Source organism: Lactuca virosa, chromosome 8 (genome assembly GCF_052849685.1).
Source record: "Lactuca virosa cultivar CGN04683 chromosome 8, Lactuca_virosa_CGN04683_v6, whole genome shotgun sequence".
NCBI lineage: Eukaryota > Viridiplantae > Streptophyta > Magnoliopsida > Asterales > Asteraceae > Lactuca > Lactuca virosa.
The window spans coordinates 81620454-81638048 of record NC_136433.1 but is presented as its reverse complement, the minus strand read 5'-3'; the positions used below and the strand labels follow the sequence as shown (position 1 = coordinate 81638048).

The window sequence follows — 17595 nt, the reverse complement described above, 5'->3', positions numbered from 1 at the left end:
GGCCGATATTTGCAACACTGATAAAAATGAAAATTTTTCGTTGTGAAATTGGGACGTTACAATTAGGGATGAAAAAAAAACTCATACTCAATGGAGAACTTAAAACTCACACCCATTTTGACTAAAGAATCTCCAAGTTGATCGCGGATAGGGAATCCTCGAATGAAAAAGTAAGGATGGTGATGAGATACCCATAGTCTCTGACCCTTGTATATATTAATATATAAAAATAATATAAAATATATATTTATAGTATATTTTATAATACTTAAAACTTGATCAAAGTAACTCAACTTAATAGTAATTACTTGGTTGAAATTTTATTTTTCCTTTTTCTTTTATCTAATTTAACCTCGTGTATACATTCTTTTCCTCCTTGGTTTATCTATTCACTAAATATCAATCTAATATATATTTTTTTATATTTGATTTTCATGTATGTATTTAAATTTGGTAGAAAAATTGTTTATAGTTTTTATGAAAATTTTGAATATTTTTATGTTTTTTAAAATCTTTAAACTTATGTTAGTTAAATTGAAATTTAAAGTTTTTTTTTTGCGTAAAAGTTTTCATATTAAAAGAGAAAAAAATTATCGATTTCCAGTTGGGATCCCTAATCCCTGTTGGCGGTGGTAATGAAGATTCATTTATATTCAGTAATTGGGATGAGAATATGGAATAAGGATTCACAGATGTGGATGGCGTTCGTAATTCCGTATGTTCTCCGCCCTCTCCATCTCTAACTAGGCGTAACCTTGCGCGTTGCGCAAGAATGCATTTAAGTGGTTAAAATAATTATGGGAAAAAATAGAAATATGTTGAAATGTATGTTTTTGGTCATGTTTTCAGCATTAACCCAATTATCAAATAATATAAAAATCCATCAACTTATATTTTGATACTATCTAATATAGTGCATACCTTATAAACTTTGCTTTTACTTTTATACTATCCAATATATATTATAAGTTTTTGTATAACATTAATATAATCTACTTTTCTTATATCCGATAATATTTTTTGGATAAAATAAGAAATAAGTTGTTTTGAATGAGCTATTAATAAACAATATTGAACTAATAAACTTTGTATTACACTATTTATATTACACCAAAACATCCAAGGTTTCATATATGAACTTTCAAATATTAAACATTAAAATTAAGAATAAAGTCATACAAAATATATCATTATACATAAATGTCATCAATAGTTTTAAAATAAGTTGATTAGTAAATATGATATTTAATTTTAATTACATATTTTGCAAGGCGTACGGATGACTTTATGTTGGTGCGCCGAGAATCCTCTTCCTTAATTTGTACCTAAAAAATTAAGGTGAATAGGAATATAAAATAGATATTACTAAACATTAATATAAATAACTAAAAAGGGTTTGTGGATCTCCTACCACCAGTTAAAGACAACATACCTCTCTGGTGGTATCGATTCCTATGTAAAATTGAAGTAGTCATTCTATGTATACCTTTTTTTCTAATTACATAAACAAATATGAGTAACCAAACATAAAAATGTTATCTTTATGCTGGAAAAATATATTAGTTAACTAACAAATTAAATAATATAAGTTTAAGAGTTAGGAGTTTCAAAACATTAATATTCTTATTAATCAATGAATTAAGTAACATATTTTGAAATTATTACAATCATTATTAAAAAGCATTTGAAATATTAGATTTTAATTGAATTTTGGTTGAAGTGTTTTGACCTCTATTATAATATATATATATATATATATATATATATATATATATATATATATATATATATATAGAGAGAGAGAGAGAGAGAAAGAGAGAGAGAGATGGAAAGTATAACATATGTATGAGTTTTAATTAATTATCTTTTTGAAACGGTACAATTACAAAACAAAAAAAACATTTTTAAAATATTTAATTATATATTTTCCACATCACCATATATAACATATGATCAATATATTAACGATTAAACCACAATATACAACGACTGTATTACAATAATCCAAAAACGAAGAAAATATAAAAACGAATTAGTATAATAAACTTACAAATTAAAAGCTCTAATATAATAACATATCTCCAAAAATGGTCATAAGACCTCAACCCACCACAAAAACCTTTAAGTTTGTTTCGTTTTTGAAATTTGTACATGATTTGTATGCATGTCTTCCAAAAGATTAGCCTTTTTATAGTAAACTTTTCAATAAATGCTTATTTAAATATAATATAAGTTATAAAACTTTTGAGTGTTAAATCATAATTAAGAAAACTTTTGAGTTGCATTAGTTAAAAAATGGGGGTTTCAAATTAATGTTGTTTGAGGAAGTTAAAAAATGGGGTTTCAAATGAATGTAGGTTGAGAAAAAATGATTCTATTATAAAATACTAGGCGAATCCTTGCGCATTGCTCGAAAATAGAATTATATAGTTAAAATAATAACTTTTACCAAATTATTATTTAATATTTCTAGTTTGAAACAAAATGTTAGTAGTAAAGCAAACATATAGTTAACATATTAGTTTTATTAAACATTTTAGTTTAATTTTTAAGTCATTATGATATATACAATTATTTGATAATTTTATAAACCGTTTAAAATTGTGTAGATTATATATGAAATGAATGATAATATAACGGGTAACAAAACGTATGAACCAAAATATGAACTACAACTTTTAGTAACATAAAAATAGAAAAACATCTATTATAACATTTGTATTAAAAAAGATATATATACAACGAATAATAAAAAATATGAAAAATAAACACTATAACTTTTAATAACATAAAAACACTAAAACATCTATTATAACATTTATATTAACTCTTCATATTTAAATCACAAATCTCTTCAAATACATTAATGTTTTTAATGAGCAAAACTTACAACCTTATAAAAGAAAGGAAAATAAAAAGTTATTAGTGATTACTAATTAATAATCATAAGTTAAAAACTCTTGAGTTGTAACTAATAAATATACATAAATTAGAAAACTCTTGAGTTGTAGTGTGAGTTTCAAATGAATACGGTACTTGGAAATGTATATTTATTATTATTATTATTATTATTATTATTATTATTATTATTATTATATTCGTATAAATAATTGGTTTTGATGCATCATTTTAATCCCTTCAATTATTAAACATAAATATATTTAATTATAAATTTATAACATACATAGGTGCATATACATGTTAAACAAATCACATATAATATATATATTTTCGTAAATGTCATATGTAATTCTTGTTGTAGTAATATGGATAAATTACTTTCATATGAAGAACATATCATGATAAGTCTATCATAATTATATATCAAATGTTCAAAATTATGTTATCTTTTAAATATTGTCTTTTAAATATGTTGTGTAGGATAACCCAACAAAAAAATAATACAAAATAAACATAATCAAAATAGAAAAACTACAATCAAATAAATAAGAACATTGGGTGGTTGAATATATAAATAAAGATGTTACATAAACATACATTTAAATCAAAAGAAAAAACTAACATTTGTCAACTTTGCTCAAACAAAAAAACTTATATCCATTTTATGAATCTTCTTTCTTCATTTAACACCATTCAACCATAGAAACTTGATGACAATTCTTCACTAACCTGCAATCAAAATATTTTTCTTGAAAAAGAAGAATCAGAAAGATATTCCAAGCAAAACATTGATGTTTGGAGAGTCACATTCAAGATTGAGTAATACACACAAATCACATATAAAGATTGAATGAGAAACTGAATATAAAGAAAGAATAGAAAAGCTTCATTTGTTTTGGTTGAAAGAGAAAATCATATTACAATTACCATCGATGCGACATAACTCATTTCTTCAAATCATCATATTTGGATCGTGAATGCTTTAACTATATGAAAACTTTTGAATCACAATATCTTCAAATCCTTCTTACATGTAAGATTTTATATAACACAAAAGACACAAAAGATTGACCTTTTATAGTAAATTTTCACTAAATGCTAATTAAACATAATATAAGTTATAAAACTTTTGAGTGTTAAATCATAATTAAGAAAACTTTTGAGTTGTATTAGTTAAAAAATAGGGTTTCAAATTAATGTGGTTTGAGAAAGTTAAAAAATGGAGTTTCAAATGCATGAGATTCAAAAAAAAATGCTAATTTTATAAATATGTATGATGTATGATATATATTGATATAGATAGATAGATACATATATATAGATAGATAATGATGTATTATTTATTTCAAATAAAATAATAACATTAGTTTTTACTTAATTTTTCTATAAACATGTATTATTGTTTAAATTATATATTAATTACATTTATAATAGATTTTGGGACCCGCCACCCTGTGGCACCCTCCCCTCCTGTCCGTCTTCCTCACACGCCGGTAGAACTCTTACCATCGTCTTCACCAACCACCTTCCCTTCTCCCTTTCCCTTTCTTCCACGTCCCCACCGGCGATGCCCCCCCCCCCCCCCCTTCCAACCACCCACCCACCCACCTAGCAGTGGTTCTTGGTGGGTCAAGTTACTTAAAATCCCCGATTTCTGTTTCTGTTATCGATTCGAAAACAAACTTAGCTACGAAAACCCTAAATTGAGATACAGAGAAGTCACCACTCTACAATTACTCTATGGGCTTCCAATCCGGATCTCTATGCTCTGATTATTTATCACTTCTTTCAAATCTGTCCCTATCTTTTTCTCTCTAATCCAATTCTGAAAGTGGAGGTTGAATCTAAACGGAAAACATCTCCCGTTAAATTTGAGAGGTACTCTTCGATCAACTGGAAAACATCTCCCGTTACTCTTGAGTCCTATTATTTATTGGCATTTGGGACTGAGTTGAACTTCTTAAATGTTGTCTTCTTTTATGATATTAGAATCTTAAATCTTTGCATTTGATCTGTTCAGGGGTTTTGGAAAACAGCTAAAACTAGTGAAGCATAATGCTTGACATCATACTATTGTGTTTTTTCTTCTTCTTCTGCCCACAATTGCAAGCTGATAAATTCAGGGACCAAATAGTGAAATAGGGATCAAAAGGTCTTTTTTTTTTTTTTTTTTTTTTTTTTTTTTTTTTTTTTTTTGAGCAAGACCAAAAAAAAACCCTCTGAGTATGGACAAAAAATTGTACTAGTTTTATTTCTATTATGTGACAAAATAATGTCCCATTCTATTTTCACAATAAAAAATTCCAAGTTTAACAAAAAGCCTCCTTTATTTCCATTTCATTGTTTCAAATGAAAATGGTCCCATCCAGAAATTTCATCTGTATTTTCTTTAATAGACGTCATTGGAAATTTCTTGGAAACTCACTTCTCTTTATATAAAGCTCATTTCATTGAGGTGCTTAAACCACACACATTCTATCCCAACATATCCACAAATCAATGGCATCTTCATCATCATCATCTCAGCCATGGGAGTACCATGTTTTCCTTAGTTTTAGAGGAGAAGATACTCGTCAGAATCTTGTGGGTCATCTCTACAAAGCTCTCGTAGAAAAAGGGATCTACACTTACAAGGATGACGAAACGCTTCCTCGCGGCGAATCAATCAGTCCAGCCCTCATGAAGGCTATCGAAGGATCACAACTTGCTGTCGTCGTATTCTCTAAAAATTATGCAGATTCATCGTGGTGTTTAGAGGAACTTTCACATATTATGGAATGCAAGGAAACGAGAGGCCAAATCGTTATGCCTATATTTTATGACGTGGATCCGTCTTATGTGCGAAATCAAAAAGAAAAATATGGAGAAGCATTTGCCAAACACGAGCTCAAGAACACTGACAAAATCAAATCTTTGGTTCAGGCATTTATAATTGACCCTTGTGGATGGTTCTTTGCACCGTTAGAACGAAAACGGGAATACGATGAAGAATATACCAAACAGCACTTGGAGAATAAGACACAGGTTGAATCATGGAGAAAAGCAATTGTGGATGCAAGTAACATATCTGGATGGTTTATTGCCAACAGGTAAATATCTTCTTTGTTTTTGCTCTTTTATGATTGTAAATATGTGTCTGCTGCAACACATTTATTCTGAACCGTATAATCATTTAAATGATAAGGCCAATTATTTATGATTAAATGCATGCATGTTTGTAGAGAATAACTGCATATAGATGCAAAAAGGAAGTGTTAAACTTTTTTGCATTTTTGTTTTGTTCTACTTCATATTTTGGTTTCAAATCTATTTTCATTTTTATTTTACTTTTGCTGCATTATAAATGGTAAAACGACAGTGGAATACACTGCTTATCAGTTATGAATATACTGACTGATTGAATATATTTCATGATTCTCATTTAGGATTTAGGAATATTATCTATTATAATTTTTTTGGTATTTTCAAAGTTTTTTATGTTGTTTGGAAATAAGAAATTAGTAGGTGAAGACTTGTATTGGATTGAGCGTTTTAAAGATTATCTGAGGATTTCCTTTATCATGAAAGTTGGGATGATTATGATTTACATACATGTATAATATATTTGTAGTTATTTTCGTAACAATTATGTTGCAAAAATATATTTTTTGCACAATAGTGCCCTTTATTATCACGTTAAGGCTATACAAGTCTTCCATAGACACACATAGGGCCCGGCCTGCTATTCTAACTAAAATTTGGTGAAAATAGCATCGATTCATGCGCCGGTAACAACATCACCATAAATCAAGTTATATAATTTATTGGATTTTATTTAAATTTTTTTATTTATATATAAACTTAGAATTTGCTTCACTTATTAAACTTTGCACTTTTTTTTTTCCTAGTTTTCCTTGTATTCTTTCCTTCAATACAATTCATAAAGTTTAATAGGGGAAATGACATTTTAGCCCTACTATGTTTTTGGAGTTGGTCTAATCAGTCCCTAAACTTATTTCAGGTTTCAGGTTAGACCAATCAGTCCCTAAGCTTAGGGATTGAATAGACCAATTCCGAAACATTTTAGGGCTAAAGTGTCATTTTCCCAATTTTATATGACTTGTCACTTTTGTGTTAAATGTATATATTTTGATAAAAAAAAATCTTCAGGATAAATATAATATCCCACATGCACAGGGGATATAATTAAGTACTACATATAGAAGATTGTGAGATGTCTTCACAGCTTCATTATATATTAATAAGCCACCGAAGGCCATTTTGGGCACTTGTGTGAGGGCAGGAGCGGCGATGGATTATACCAAGAGAGGTAAAGAAATATGCAAGATTGCGAAATTCACCCCCCCCCCCCTCCCCCCAATCGGTTTGAACCTGTTTAAGTTTTGTTGTAAATTGTCTTTCAACCATGAGAACAAAGTTTTTAAAAGTGATATAAACATCCGATTTTTGAGGTAATGGGTAAAACCACATGTATCGTGAATGATGATCAACGCATAATAAAAAATATCGGTGACCATTGAAAGAAGTAGACGGGGTGGGGCCCCAAACATCACAATAAACTAAATCCAAAACATGATTACTACAATAATTTGAAAGTGGCAACGACAATTTTGACGATTTCCCCATTTGAAAACTAGAACATAAAGAAGAAATTACATGTGAAGAAATAGGTAAATGACTACGAGAAATAATTGATTGAAAGAAGAAAGAAAAGAAAAAAATCATAGATTTAGGGTTACAGAGGCTGTGGCGGCTCTGATACCATAATAAGCCACCAAATGATTTTGTATTATCTTGAGATTTGAAGATTACAATAAAGGTCCTATATATAAGACTAGATATTACACTTTAGTACCATCTATAATAAGATAAATAAAATACTGTTAAATATCTTAAATATATATTGTCTATTATATATAATTTCTTATGCTAATGGGGTTTCATTAGCTCATAAGAATTTTAGATTCTTTTCTATAAGTCAAAGATAAGAATTAGTGGATCGTTTTCCTTTTCCAAATTAAAAGATATCCGAAATCATAGGATTATATATAAGCTCAAACTAAGTTTTATGATGGACTTCACTCAATTGTAATATTATGTTCATACTTACCATCACTGGCAATTCTAACGACAAGCCCACTATCTTTTGCATTTTCCTGCGCATGGATCTATTTGGTCTTTTTCATGAAAATTGTTAGAACTACTTATGATACTAACTTTACAAGTTCTATTTGAATGTGAAATGTAATTAAGAGATATTTAGCACTCCTTTCCCTTATTTCATGGAACATGGAAGATTGGACGAGACCTCTTTTTGTCCATGTTAATAAGCCACCGAATGATTTTGTATTATTCTTAAGATTTGAAGATTACAATAGAGGTCCTATATATAAGACTAGATATTATACTTTAGTACCATCTAGAATAACATTAATAAAATATTGTTAAATATCTTAAATATATACTGTCTGTTATCCCCCCGCAAGTTGAGGGCGGGGAACGACCTGCAACTTAGACCTTAGCATTAGAAATCTTTGAGATGGAAGTGGTTTCGTAAACATATCGGCAACTTGATCATGTGTGGAAATAAATTGAACTAGCAACTTTCTTTGAGCAACCTTTTCTCGTACAAAATGGTAGTCCACTTCTACATGTTTTGTTCATGCATGAAACACAGGATTGGCGGAAAGATATGTGGCCCCCAAGTTATCACACCAAAGCGTGAGAGAGACTTTAGATGTAATATCAAGCTCGTTTAGGAGAGCTTCTAGCCATGTTATCTCAACAACCGTGTCGGCAAGTGCTTTATACTCAGATTTAGAAACTGTACGTTGTTTGCGAGCATTCCACGATATTAAGTTGGAACCCAAGTAGATGCCAAATCCCCCCATGAGAAACAATCTCAAGGCCCAAGAAATAGTGTAAGTTCCCTAGATCTTGGACAACAAACGTTGATCCTAATTTAGAGATAACACCTGTGATTGCTTGAGGATCAATCTCGGTAACTATAATATCATCCATGTAAACAAGAACATAGACTAAGGTACCCCTATTCTTGAGGATGAACAATGAGGGATCAGTTTTAGAACCAACAAAACCAAGAGACTATAAGGTTGTAGAGAGTCGTTCAAACCACACTATCGGTGCATGTTTCAATCCATACAAGGATTTATGGAGTAAACAAACATGATCAGGTCTTGATTTATCAACAAAGTCCGGTGGTTGACGTAGATAAACTGTTTCCTTGAGATCACCATGGAGAAAAACGTTTTTAACATCAAGTTGTCTGAGAGACCATTGATTTGTCACAGCAAGAGATAGAATAACACGGATTGTTGCTACTTTGACAACGGGACTGAATGTCTCTTGGTAGTCAACACCCGGTTGTTGGTTGAAGCCTTTCTCGCCACAAGGCGGGCTTTGTAGCGAGTAACATTCCCATTCACATCCTTTTTGATCCTGTAAACCCACTTTGAATCAATGACATTAGTGTTTTTAGCAAATGGAACTAGAGACCAAGTTCCGTTTTTAGCGAGTGCATCAAACTCTTCAGTCATGGCTTGACGCCATATTGGGGATTTGTTAGCAACGGTAAAAGAGGATGGTTCAATAGAATCAGTAGGACAATGGAAGAGAAATAGGCTGATGAGTCATATCTGGTGGTGGTTTTTGGGCTTTGGCGAAGGTTGGGAGGTCGGGTACGGGGCTGTGTGGGTAATGGTGAAGGTTGAGGCTGAAAATTGGGTGTAGGGGCAGCAGGTATAGGCTGAGTTTGTGGGCTGTTAGAAGGCTGAAAAGAGGCAGCAGCGGGCTGAAAAGGAGCTACAGTAATAGGTGGATCCGGGGTTGCATTTTGAGTGTCAGGAATGGGTTGAGGTTGTGGAAAGGAGGAGAAATAAGGAGGTTCTTTTTCAGTAGGTAAAGGTGTAGGAGAAGGGGTAAAAGGGAAAATTTCTTCATTGAAACGAACATGTCACGCAATGTATACGCGATCAGTGGTTGGATCCAAACATTGGAAGCCATGATGAAGAGGGCTATATCTCAAAAAGACATATGGGGTGGATCTAAAGTCCATTTTATGTCGGTTATATGGGCGAAGATACGGGAATCATTGACACCCGAAGATTCTAAGGAAAGATTAATCTGGGGTTTTATTGAAAAGATGCTCAAAAGGAGATTTGTTGGAGTAATTGCGAGAGGGCAAACGATTGATTAAGTAAACCGCCGTCTCGAAAGCGAAGTCCCAAAAACGTGGAGGAGCATGTGAGTGAGCAAGGAGAGCAAGGCCCATTTCTACCACATGTCGGTGATGCCGCTCAACAAGGCCATTTTGGGCACTTGTGTGAGGGCAGGAGCGGCGATGGATTATACCAAGAGAGGTAAAGAAAGATGCAAGATTGCGAAATTCATTATATATAATTTCTTATGCTAATGGGGTTTCATTAGCTGAAGCTGAAGTGGGCTGATTTGGGCATTGGGCTGGAATATGACCTATGCCACACCGGTTACAGTGGCCATATTCTGAGTTGAAGCCCAAGCAAAACTGAGGTTGACGAGTGTTACCACCGGAACCAGAAACGCGTGAATCATCACGATTTCGGTTGTAGTTGCCACAGGAGTTGCCACGACGCTTGCCCTGATAATTGTTTGAAGATCGGTTGGTATAAAAGGCTTGGGGCTGATTATTTGTAGCCACAATAGGGCTGATTTGGTAGCCAAGTTGGGCTGCCAGCTGTAAAGTAGTCAATTGTGTTGGTAGGGAAGCTGGGAGGCGTGAAACAGGTGGGACAGCAGCCGTGAAGGCCTGGGGGACTAATGGAAGTGATCGATTTATCATAAACTCATGATCACTTAATGACCCATGCAAATCATGGAAGGTTATTGGAGGGAAACGAGCCAACAGATTTGACTTTAGTCCATTATATTCATCACGTAGCCCGGAGATAGCTAACATGGTCAGGTCTTTGTCTTTTATGGGTTCTCCAATATTGGCTAAAGCGGTTGCATATTCCTGTGCTCGGGTGTGATACGCGGATGATGTTTCATCACCCTTCATCTCGATCTTCAAAAGTTGAGTCTTCAATGTGTATTCACGAGAAGAGTTGTTGGGGGCATAGGCTCTTTCAAGGGAGAGCCATAGATCCCGGGAAGTTGTACCTTGAACATGTTGATAGGAGGCTTCTGAAATAGTAAAGAAGCATCCGCACGTGTGCATCATTGGTAATCCAATGAAGATAGCTAGGTTACCGGTGGAGGCCGTGTCAATAGTTGCAGCTGTCTTCGATGGAGGACATTGGATGGTACCATCTATATAACCGAATAGACGATTGGTGACCAAGAAGGGCTGAATCATTTGCTTCCAGAATCCGTAGTTGGTGGGTGAGAGTTTAAAGGCGAATTTGTGAGTAGTTTTCTCAACATTGATAAAGGATTGGATCATCGCCATTGAAGAATGATTGAAAGAAAGAAAAGAAAAAAAATAAAAAATCGGGGATTTAGGGTTACAGAGGTTGTGGCGGCTCTGATACCATAATAAGCCACCGAATGATTTTGTATTATTCTTAAGATTTTAAGATTACAATAGAGGTCCTATATATAAGACTAGATATTACACTTTAGTACCATCTAGAATAACATAAATAAAATACTGTTAAATATCTTAAATATATACTGTCTATTACATGTCAACGTGTGTTGCTTATCCTTCTATATCTAATGTGCAGGGATCAGTCGAAGGCTGTTGAAGAAATTGTTGAGACAATTTCACAAAAGTTGCATCCAACATTAGTTGAGGATGACAACCTGATTGGAATGAAGGTTCGCATGCAAGATTTGATGTCAAAGTTGCAGATTGGGTTTGGTGGTAAGAGGATGATTGGAATATGGGGGGTTGGGGGTGGTGGCAAGACTACTCTTGCCTCTTCTATTTATGATGATATCTCTAGAAAGTTTGATGGTTTTTGCTATCTAAAAAATGTCCGGGAGGAATCCAGTAAAACGAACGGTTTGGAAAACTTGCAAGAAAAAATTCTTTGTGGTATTTTGAAACAAAATCAAGTGGGGGTAGGGAGAGTTGAAGAAGGAAGACGCATGATAAGGGATAGATTACAACATAAAAAGGTGTTGATTGTCCTTGATGATGTCAACGAGCTTGAGCAGCTAGAAGAGTTAGCTGGATCACGTGATTGGTTCGGTGAAGGAAGCCGGATATTAATCACCACTAGAGATGAACATATATTAACTGGACACAAAGTAGATGTGATACACAATATTAGCTTGTTAAACGATGACGAGGCTATGAAGCTCTTTTGTAAGCATGCACCCCAGGGTTATAGACGTATAAAAGATTATGAGCAGCTTTCAAAAGATGTGGTTTCATATGCTTGTGGGCTCCCATTAGCACTTAGAGTTCTCGGTCGTTTTCTATGTGACAAAGAGACAAATGAGTGGAGGAGTGCTTTGGCTAGATTGAAAGAAATCCCAGAGACTGATATTTTGGAAAAGCTAAAAATCAGCTTTGATGGACTTACATACCTGGAGAGAGAGTTGTTCTTAGACATCGCATGTTTCTTCAGAGGGGTGTATAAAGATGAACGTATAATGATGAAACTTGATGCTTGTGGCTTTCACCCTGTTATAGGCATAAAGGTGTTGATACAAAAGGCCCTCATAACAATTTCAGATGGAAGGTTTGATATGCATGATCTGATGCAAGAAATGGGACACTACATTGTTCGAGGGAAACACCCGAAGAATCCTGAAAAACATAGTAGAGTGTGGAAGGTGGAGGATGTTCTAAAAATATGTGCTATGGATGCAACAACGGTAATCGTTAAACTAGTTATTCATGATATATATGTATAATTAACCACTTTGAACTCGATCCTGAAACCATTTTGTTCATCTATCCCAGAACCTTGACAAGATCGAAGCTATAAATCTTTTGTATTTAAGGAGTGACGAATCACATGTTTATCATGTCGTTGCAAACATGAAGAAACTTCGGTCGATTAGTTTGGAATACTATGAAGCATTGTTTGAGACTCCACTGTTAATTATAATGCCAGAAAATTTTCCACCAAGGGAGCTTTGTTGTCTAACACTGAGGTTTCTCAATGCAAAACAACTTTGGGAGGGTTACAAGGTAATTCTTATTATTTAATGGATGAAAGCAAAGTGAATGACTAAAATTTTAATATCTATCTAATGTGTCTGTGTGTCTAAGAAGCAAATGCTGTCTATAAATGGCTGATTTTAATGTATCTCGGTAATCATAAAATGATAAGTTCTTATTAGGACGAATATATGATTTATTAAATGTTATTAGCTTTTGCTTATTTTTATGAAGTGACTATTAATAATTTTATTAGAAAGTCGGTGGTAATGTTATATACATATGATAGTTGGGAAGATTACTTATACATCGCATTATCCAACACTTGTCGGACAGTATGCAACCGAGTCATTTATAAAACCTTTATTAAATATACAATGCAAGCTCTCAACTATAAACATATAATTTCATATCTCCTTTGAGGTCCAAAACTAGGTCAGGATCAACAAGACTGAAAAAATACAACCAGGACCTAACAAACTAAACTGGAAGCATATGCAGCTATGTTTGGTTGGGTTTTGGTTCTTGATTTTGCTTATGTACTTATTTAAAGGTGGTAGTTTGTTTTGTTTTCAGTATTTATTTTTGCAAATATCGATTCATAATCTAGTCCATTCCGGTTGACAACCGGACCCATGTTTTTTAAACTTTAAAACATTAAAGTTGAAACCGAATCTTTTTAAATTATTTTATTTTTCGATTTTATTGTTCTAATGTTTTTTCATTTCACTTTTTTTTATATTCGTTTAATTAAAGCTGAAACCGAAAATATACATATACCTATATTCCATGAACCGTTGGCAAAGTTTTGAGTTATGTGCACTTGTGTACACAGTATCTACCAAATTTGAGGATGATCAATCTTGAACACTTGCGGGACCTAATCAAGACACCTGATTTTAATGGGCTTCCGAACCTTGAAAGATTGATGGTTTATGATTCTCCGCTTTTAGAAGAGATTCATCCATCATTTGGACAGTCGGAAAACCTTGTTTGTGTAGAGATACGGAGTTGTGACAATCTTCAGATGCTTCCTCCCATTACCCGGATGAAGAAACTGGAGGCTCTTGTACTCTCAGGATGCAGTGCAGTTAATAATCTTTCAAAGATCCAACAAAATATGGAGAAGTTTGTACCTCAAAACATGAACTACATAGGGCTATGGTTTTCTAGTGAATGCTTAAGAAAGCTGGATCTCAGGTGGTTCAAATTGGCAGATGGAGTCATCGGATCTGGTGCTATTTGGGAGTTACCCAACTTGCAAGAACTCAATCTAATAGGAAATAGTTTTGTACGTTTGAATTTTAGTCTCTTGCGAGTTCCTCAGCTCCAATATCTCAACATATCACAATGCTATAACCTTGTAGAATTGTCGGATCTTCCATCAAGTATAGCTGTTGTTATAGCGGATGGTTGTAGGTCACTTCAAACCCTTGGAGACATTTCAAACTGCAAATGCTTGTGGAAAGTCTCACTTTCAGAGGAGAACAACCTTGGTCCACATTTTGGTGACATGTTACTAGACTCCATGCTCGAGGTTTGTCTTTTAATTTGAGGTTCATTCTCTATGTATATAAACCCTAACATAAGAAGAATAAGATTAATCATAAACAAATGTGTACTGTGGCAGGGAAACGCCAAACACTACTTTATCAATATCACTATTTCAGACATTGACATTTGGATGGGGTTACCTGTAGTTTGGGTCGACTGGGTGAAGACTTATAATATGCTGCTTCCACATGATTGGTACAATCACTTTTCTGGGATTTTGATGTTCGTCAAATCTGAAGCCATCTATATGGAAATTAATATAAGTATGAAGCAGGGCATAGACGAAGATTTTCAATCTCAGCTTTCGAAGGAGTCTAATGAAAGGCCTGATGCTCATTCTCGAGAGACATGTGTAGGATATGTTTCATTTAGTTCATTGAGGCACACCGGATGCTTGGATTCGACATACAATACCATTTTGTTTTCCTTATGCAATGAGTATTTGTATGGATATGGGTGTCGGTTTAGGGCTGTACTCGTTCCTAAAGATGATCCAATGCAAACAGCAGATTCATCAGAATTTTGGCATGCGGAGGAAGTTTATGAAAGAAGGGTATTTACCATCCAACATGATGCAAACTCCTCTATCGAGATTTTATGGAGACCTGTCTGCCATTTGTAAACCCATTCCCACATGTCTCTTGCCTAGTCACCAGTTCCTCATTACCACTCTCAACTTTTTATTTTGCATTAGGGCATCCACAATGCATTGAACTCTATAGAGTTGAATGGATTGTCACATCATTTTTCTACATTCCATACAACTCAATCAATTTTTTCCTACAATGCATTGAACTCTACAAAGTTTAATAGAAAGTTACAAAAACTAATTTATTATATATATTTAAGATTAAAAAACTTTCTTTTTTTCCTAATAAAGAGTTGAATAGTCATTGAACTCCAAATCCATTGAATGTCAAGGTGGCATCTCACTATGGTAGAGTTTCATCCGATGAATGACAACTAGACTTGTCACCTCATTCAACCCTCTTATTGAACTCACCACTGTGGATGCTCTTATTACCACTCAATGATCTCTGGTGCCAGTTTCCTTTTATTAATTCTTTGTTTTCAACCAAAATCTACGCTGTGAAATATATTGAAGAGTCACTTTAGTCTCAATTCCTTGGTGGTTTGTTTATTAGTTATGGTTGTCTTTCTGTTTTAAACGAGAGTTTTAAGCCGGTGCGTTGTTGCATTAGTTTAAACAATAATTTTAGTGAACATATTCTTATGAAATTTAAGTTATACCCACTTGTAATTCGTTACCCACAATAGCAATGTACTTTGCATATTTTACTAATAATCTTATGGTAAAAATATAGTGCATTGCCCAAATTGGTAGGTAACTATGACAAACTCACAAAAGTTATCATCATTAGATCATCTAGTTCTTAATTTCCTCCCAAATAAGTTATTATCTTAGCATACCCACATCACTTTATTGGGTAAAGCAATAGAAGATATATGATTTAAAAGCATTCCACTTCACTTTATTGGGTAAAGCAATAGTAGAAGATATATGATTTAAAATCATTCCACTCACTTTATTGGGTAAAGCAATAGTAGAAGATATATTATTTAAAAGCATTCCACTTGGAGTTTGCCCCATTAAAGGTTACCATGGGAGTCATTCACATTCAAGGCTGAAGGATTAATTCTTAATTAAAAGTAAAAAACATTACTTAGGGTTTGTTTCTTTTTTACCAAATGTGTTGAATGGGTAAAGCACTCAATCTAAACAACTAAACATGTAATGGCTTAATGGGTTAAGTCTTAAGTAGATAGAAATCAAACGACACAAAATATCACAACATCAACAATTCTTATTCAAGTAAGAATCAATTGGTTTTCATTTACTTACAATTGAAAACTCACTTCAATAACTCTCAACCCTCTGATTATGGACTAATCTATCTACTGAACATAGAACAAATCAAGAAGGAAAAATAACCCTAACTTCAGTATGAACAGACACAGACCGAATACATACAGAAGATCTAGAGAGAAAGGACGAAGCCACTGTAACGTAAAATGAATACAATCTGAACCAAAACACAGTCAAGGCACATATTTATACAACGGGTCAACCCGAGTATGAATCAAATAAAACTCGTGCCTCATTCTCCTTGATAATCTTCAATTAGAACTCCGCAGCCCAAAAGATTTATCCACTTTGCACAAATAACCCTTCCTACAAATATCTAACCAACACGAGAAATACAAACTAACATAAACTACCCTAAATAAATAATAAATACATTTTAAGGATACAGAAGATTATCAATGAATTATAAGTTTGAAGGAATTGACATCAACTATCTCAACACCCCTCCTCAAACTTAAAATTCAAAGAAAGCATTAACAAACTCCTTGGAAAGGATCAACAAGACCCAACTTTTGACAAATCCATTCGTGTCGTGAAACACTTAAACCCTTAGTAAAAATATCAGCCAAATTATTTTTAGAACTAATTTTAAAAACCTCAACGATTCCTTTTGAAACACGATCTCTAATTAAATGAAAATCAACATCAAAGTGCTTAGTTTTCTCATGAAATACTGGATTAAGAACAAGCTTTATAGCTGATTCATTATCACAAAAGATTGGAACAGGAGTTTTATTCTTAATACCAAGATCAAAAAGAATTTTCAAAATCCAAATAATTTCACAAGATACAATACTAAGGGCTCGATATTCAGACTCAGTCAATGAGCGAGAAATAGTCTCCTGTTTTTTACTCTTCCATGAAATAAGACTATTACCAAAAAATACTGCATAACCTGTTACAGATTTCCTTGAAACAAGACACTTTGCCCGGTCTGCATCAACAAAACTTTTAAGACTTAAAGAATCCGTTTTCACAATAGAAAAACCTCTTCCAGGGTTACCCTTTAAATACCTCAAAAGTCTTATAGCAACATTAAAATGAGACTTTCTTGGACTATGCATGAATTGACTCAAAACTTGCACAGAATAAGAAATATCTGGCCTGGTAATGGTTAAGTAAATAAGCTTTCCAACCA

General features: G+C 33.2%; 1 protein-coding gene across 3 annotated transcripts; it reads left to right on the top strand.

The window, feature by feature from the left end:
• Positions 1-5160: 5160 nt before the first annotated feature.
• On the top strand, positions 5161-15889 carry LOC145130001 (TMV resistance protein N-like). 3 transcript variants are annotated; one of them, XM_079064850.1, is made up of 6 exons: positions 5161-5990; positions 11625-12726; positions 12815-13045; positions 13851-14552; positions 14686-14764; positions 14844-14999. In XM_079064850.1, the coding sequence occupies exons 1-5, from the start codon at positions 5401-5403 to the stop codon at positions 14713-14715; spliced, it is 2655 nt and encodes an 884-aa protein (XP_078920976.1). In that variant the 5' UTR covers positions 5161-5400; the 3' UTR covers positions 14716-14764; positions 14844-14999. The 3 variants fall into 3 exon arrangements, with proteins under 3 accessions (XP_078920976.1, XP_078920973.1, XP_078920972.1); XM_079064847.1 differs by having other exon boundaries at positions 5164-5990; positions 14646-14764; XM_079064846.1 differs by having other exon boundaries at positions 5168-5990; positions 14646-15889.
• The last annotated feature ends 1706 nt before the right edge of the window (positions 15890-17595 follow it).

What these genes read in the sequence shown, in the direction of transcription:
- LOC145130001 (XM_079064846.1), top strand. Translation starts at nt 5,401, where the DNA reads ATGGCATCTTCATCATCATCATCTCAGCCATGGGAGTACCATGTTTTC. An exon ending in GGATGGTTTATTGCCAACAG is followed by an intron (nt 5,991 to 11,624) that starts GTAAATATCTTC and finishes TCTAATGTGCAG; the next exon opens with GGATCAGTCGAAGGCTGTTG. An exon ending in GTGCTATGGATGCAACAACG is followed by an intron (nt 12,727 to 12,814) that starts GTAATCGTTAAA and finishes CATCTATCCCAG; the next exon opens with AACCTTGACAAGATCGAAGC.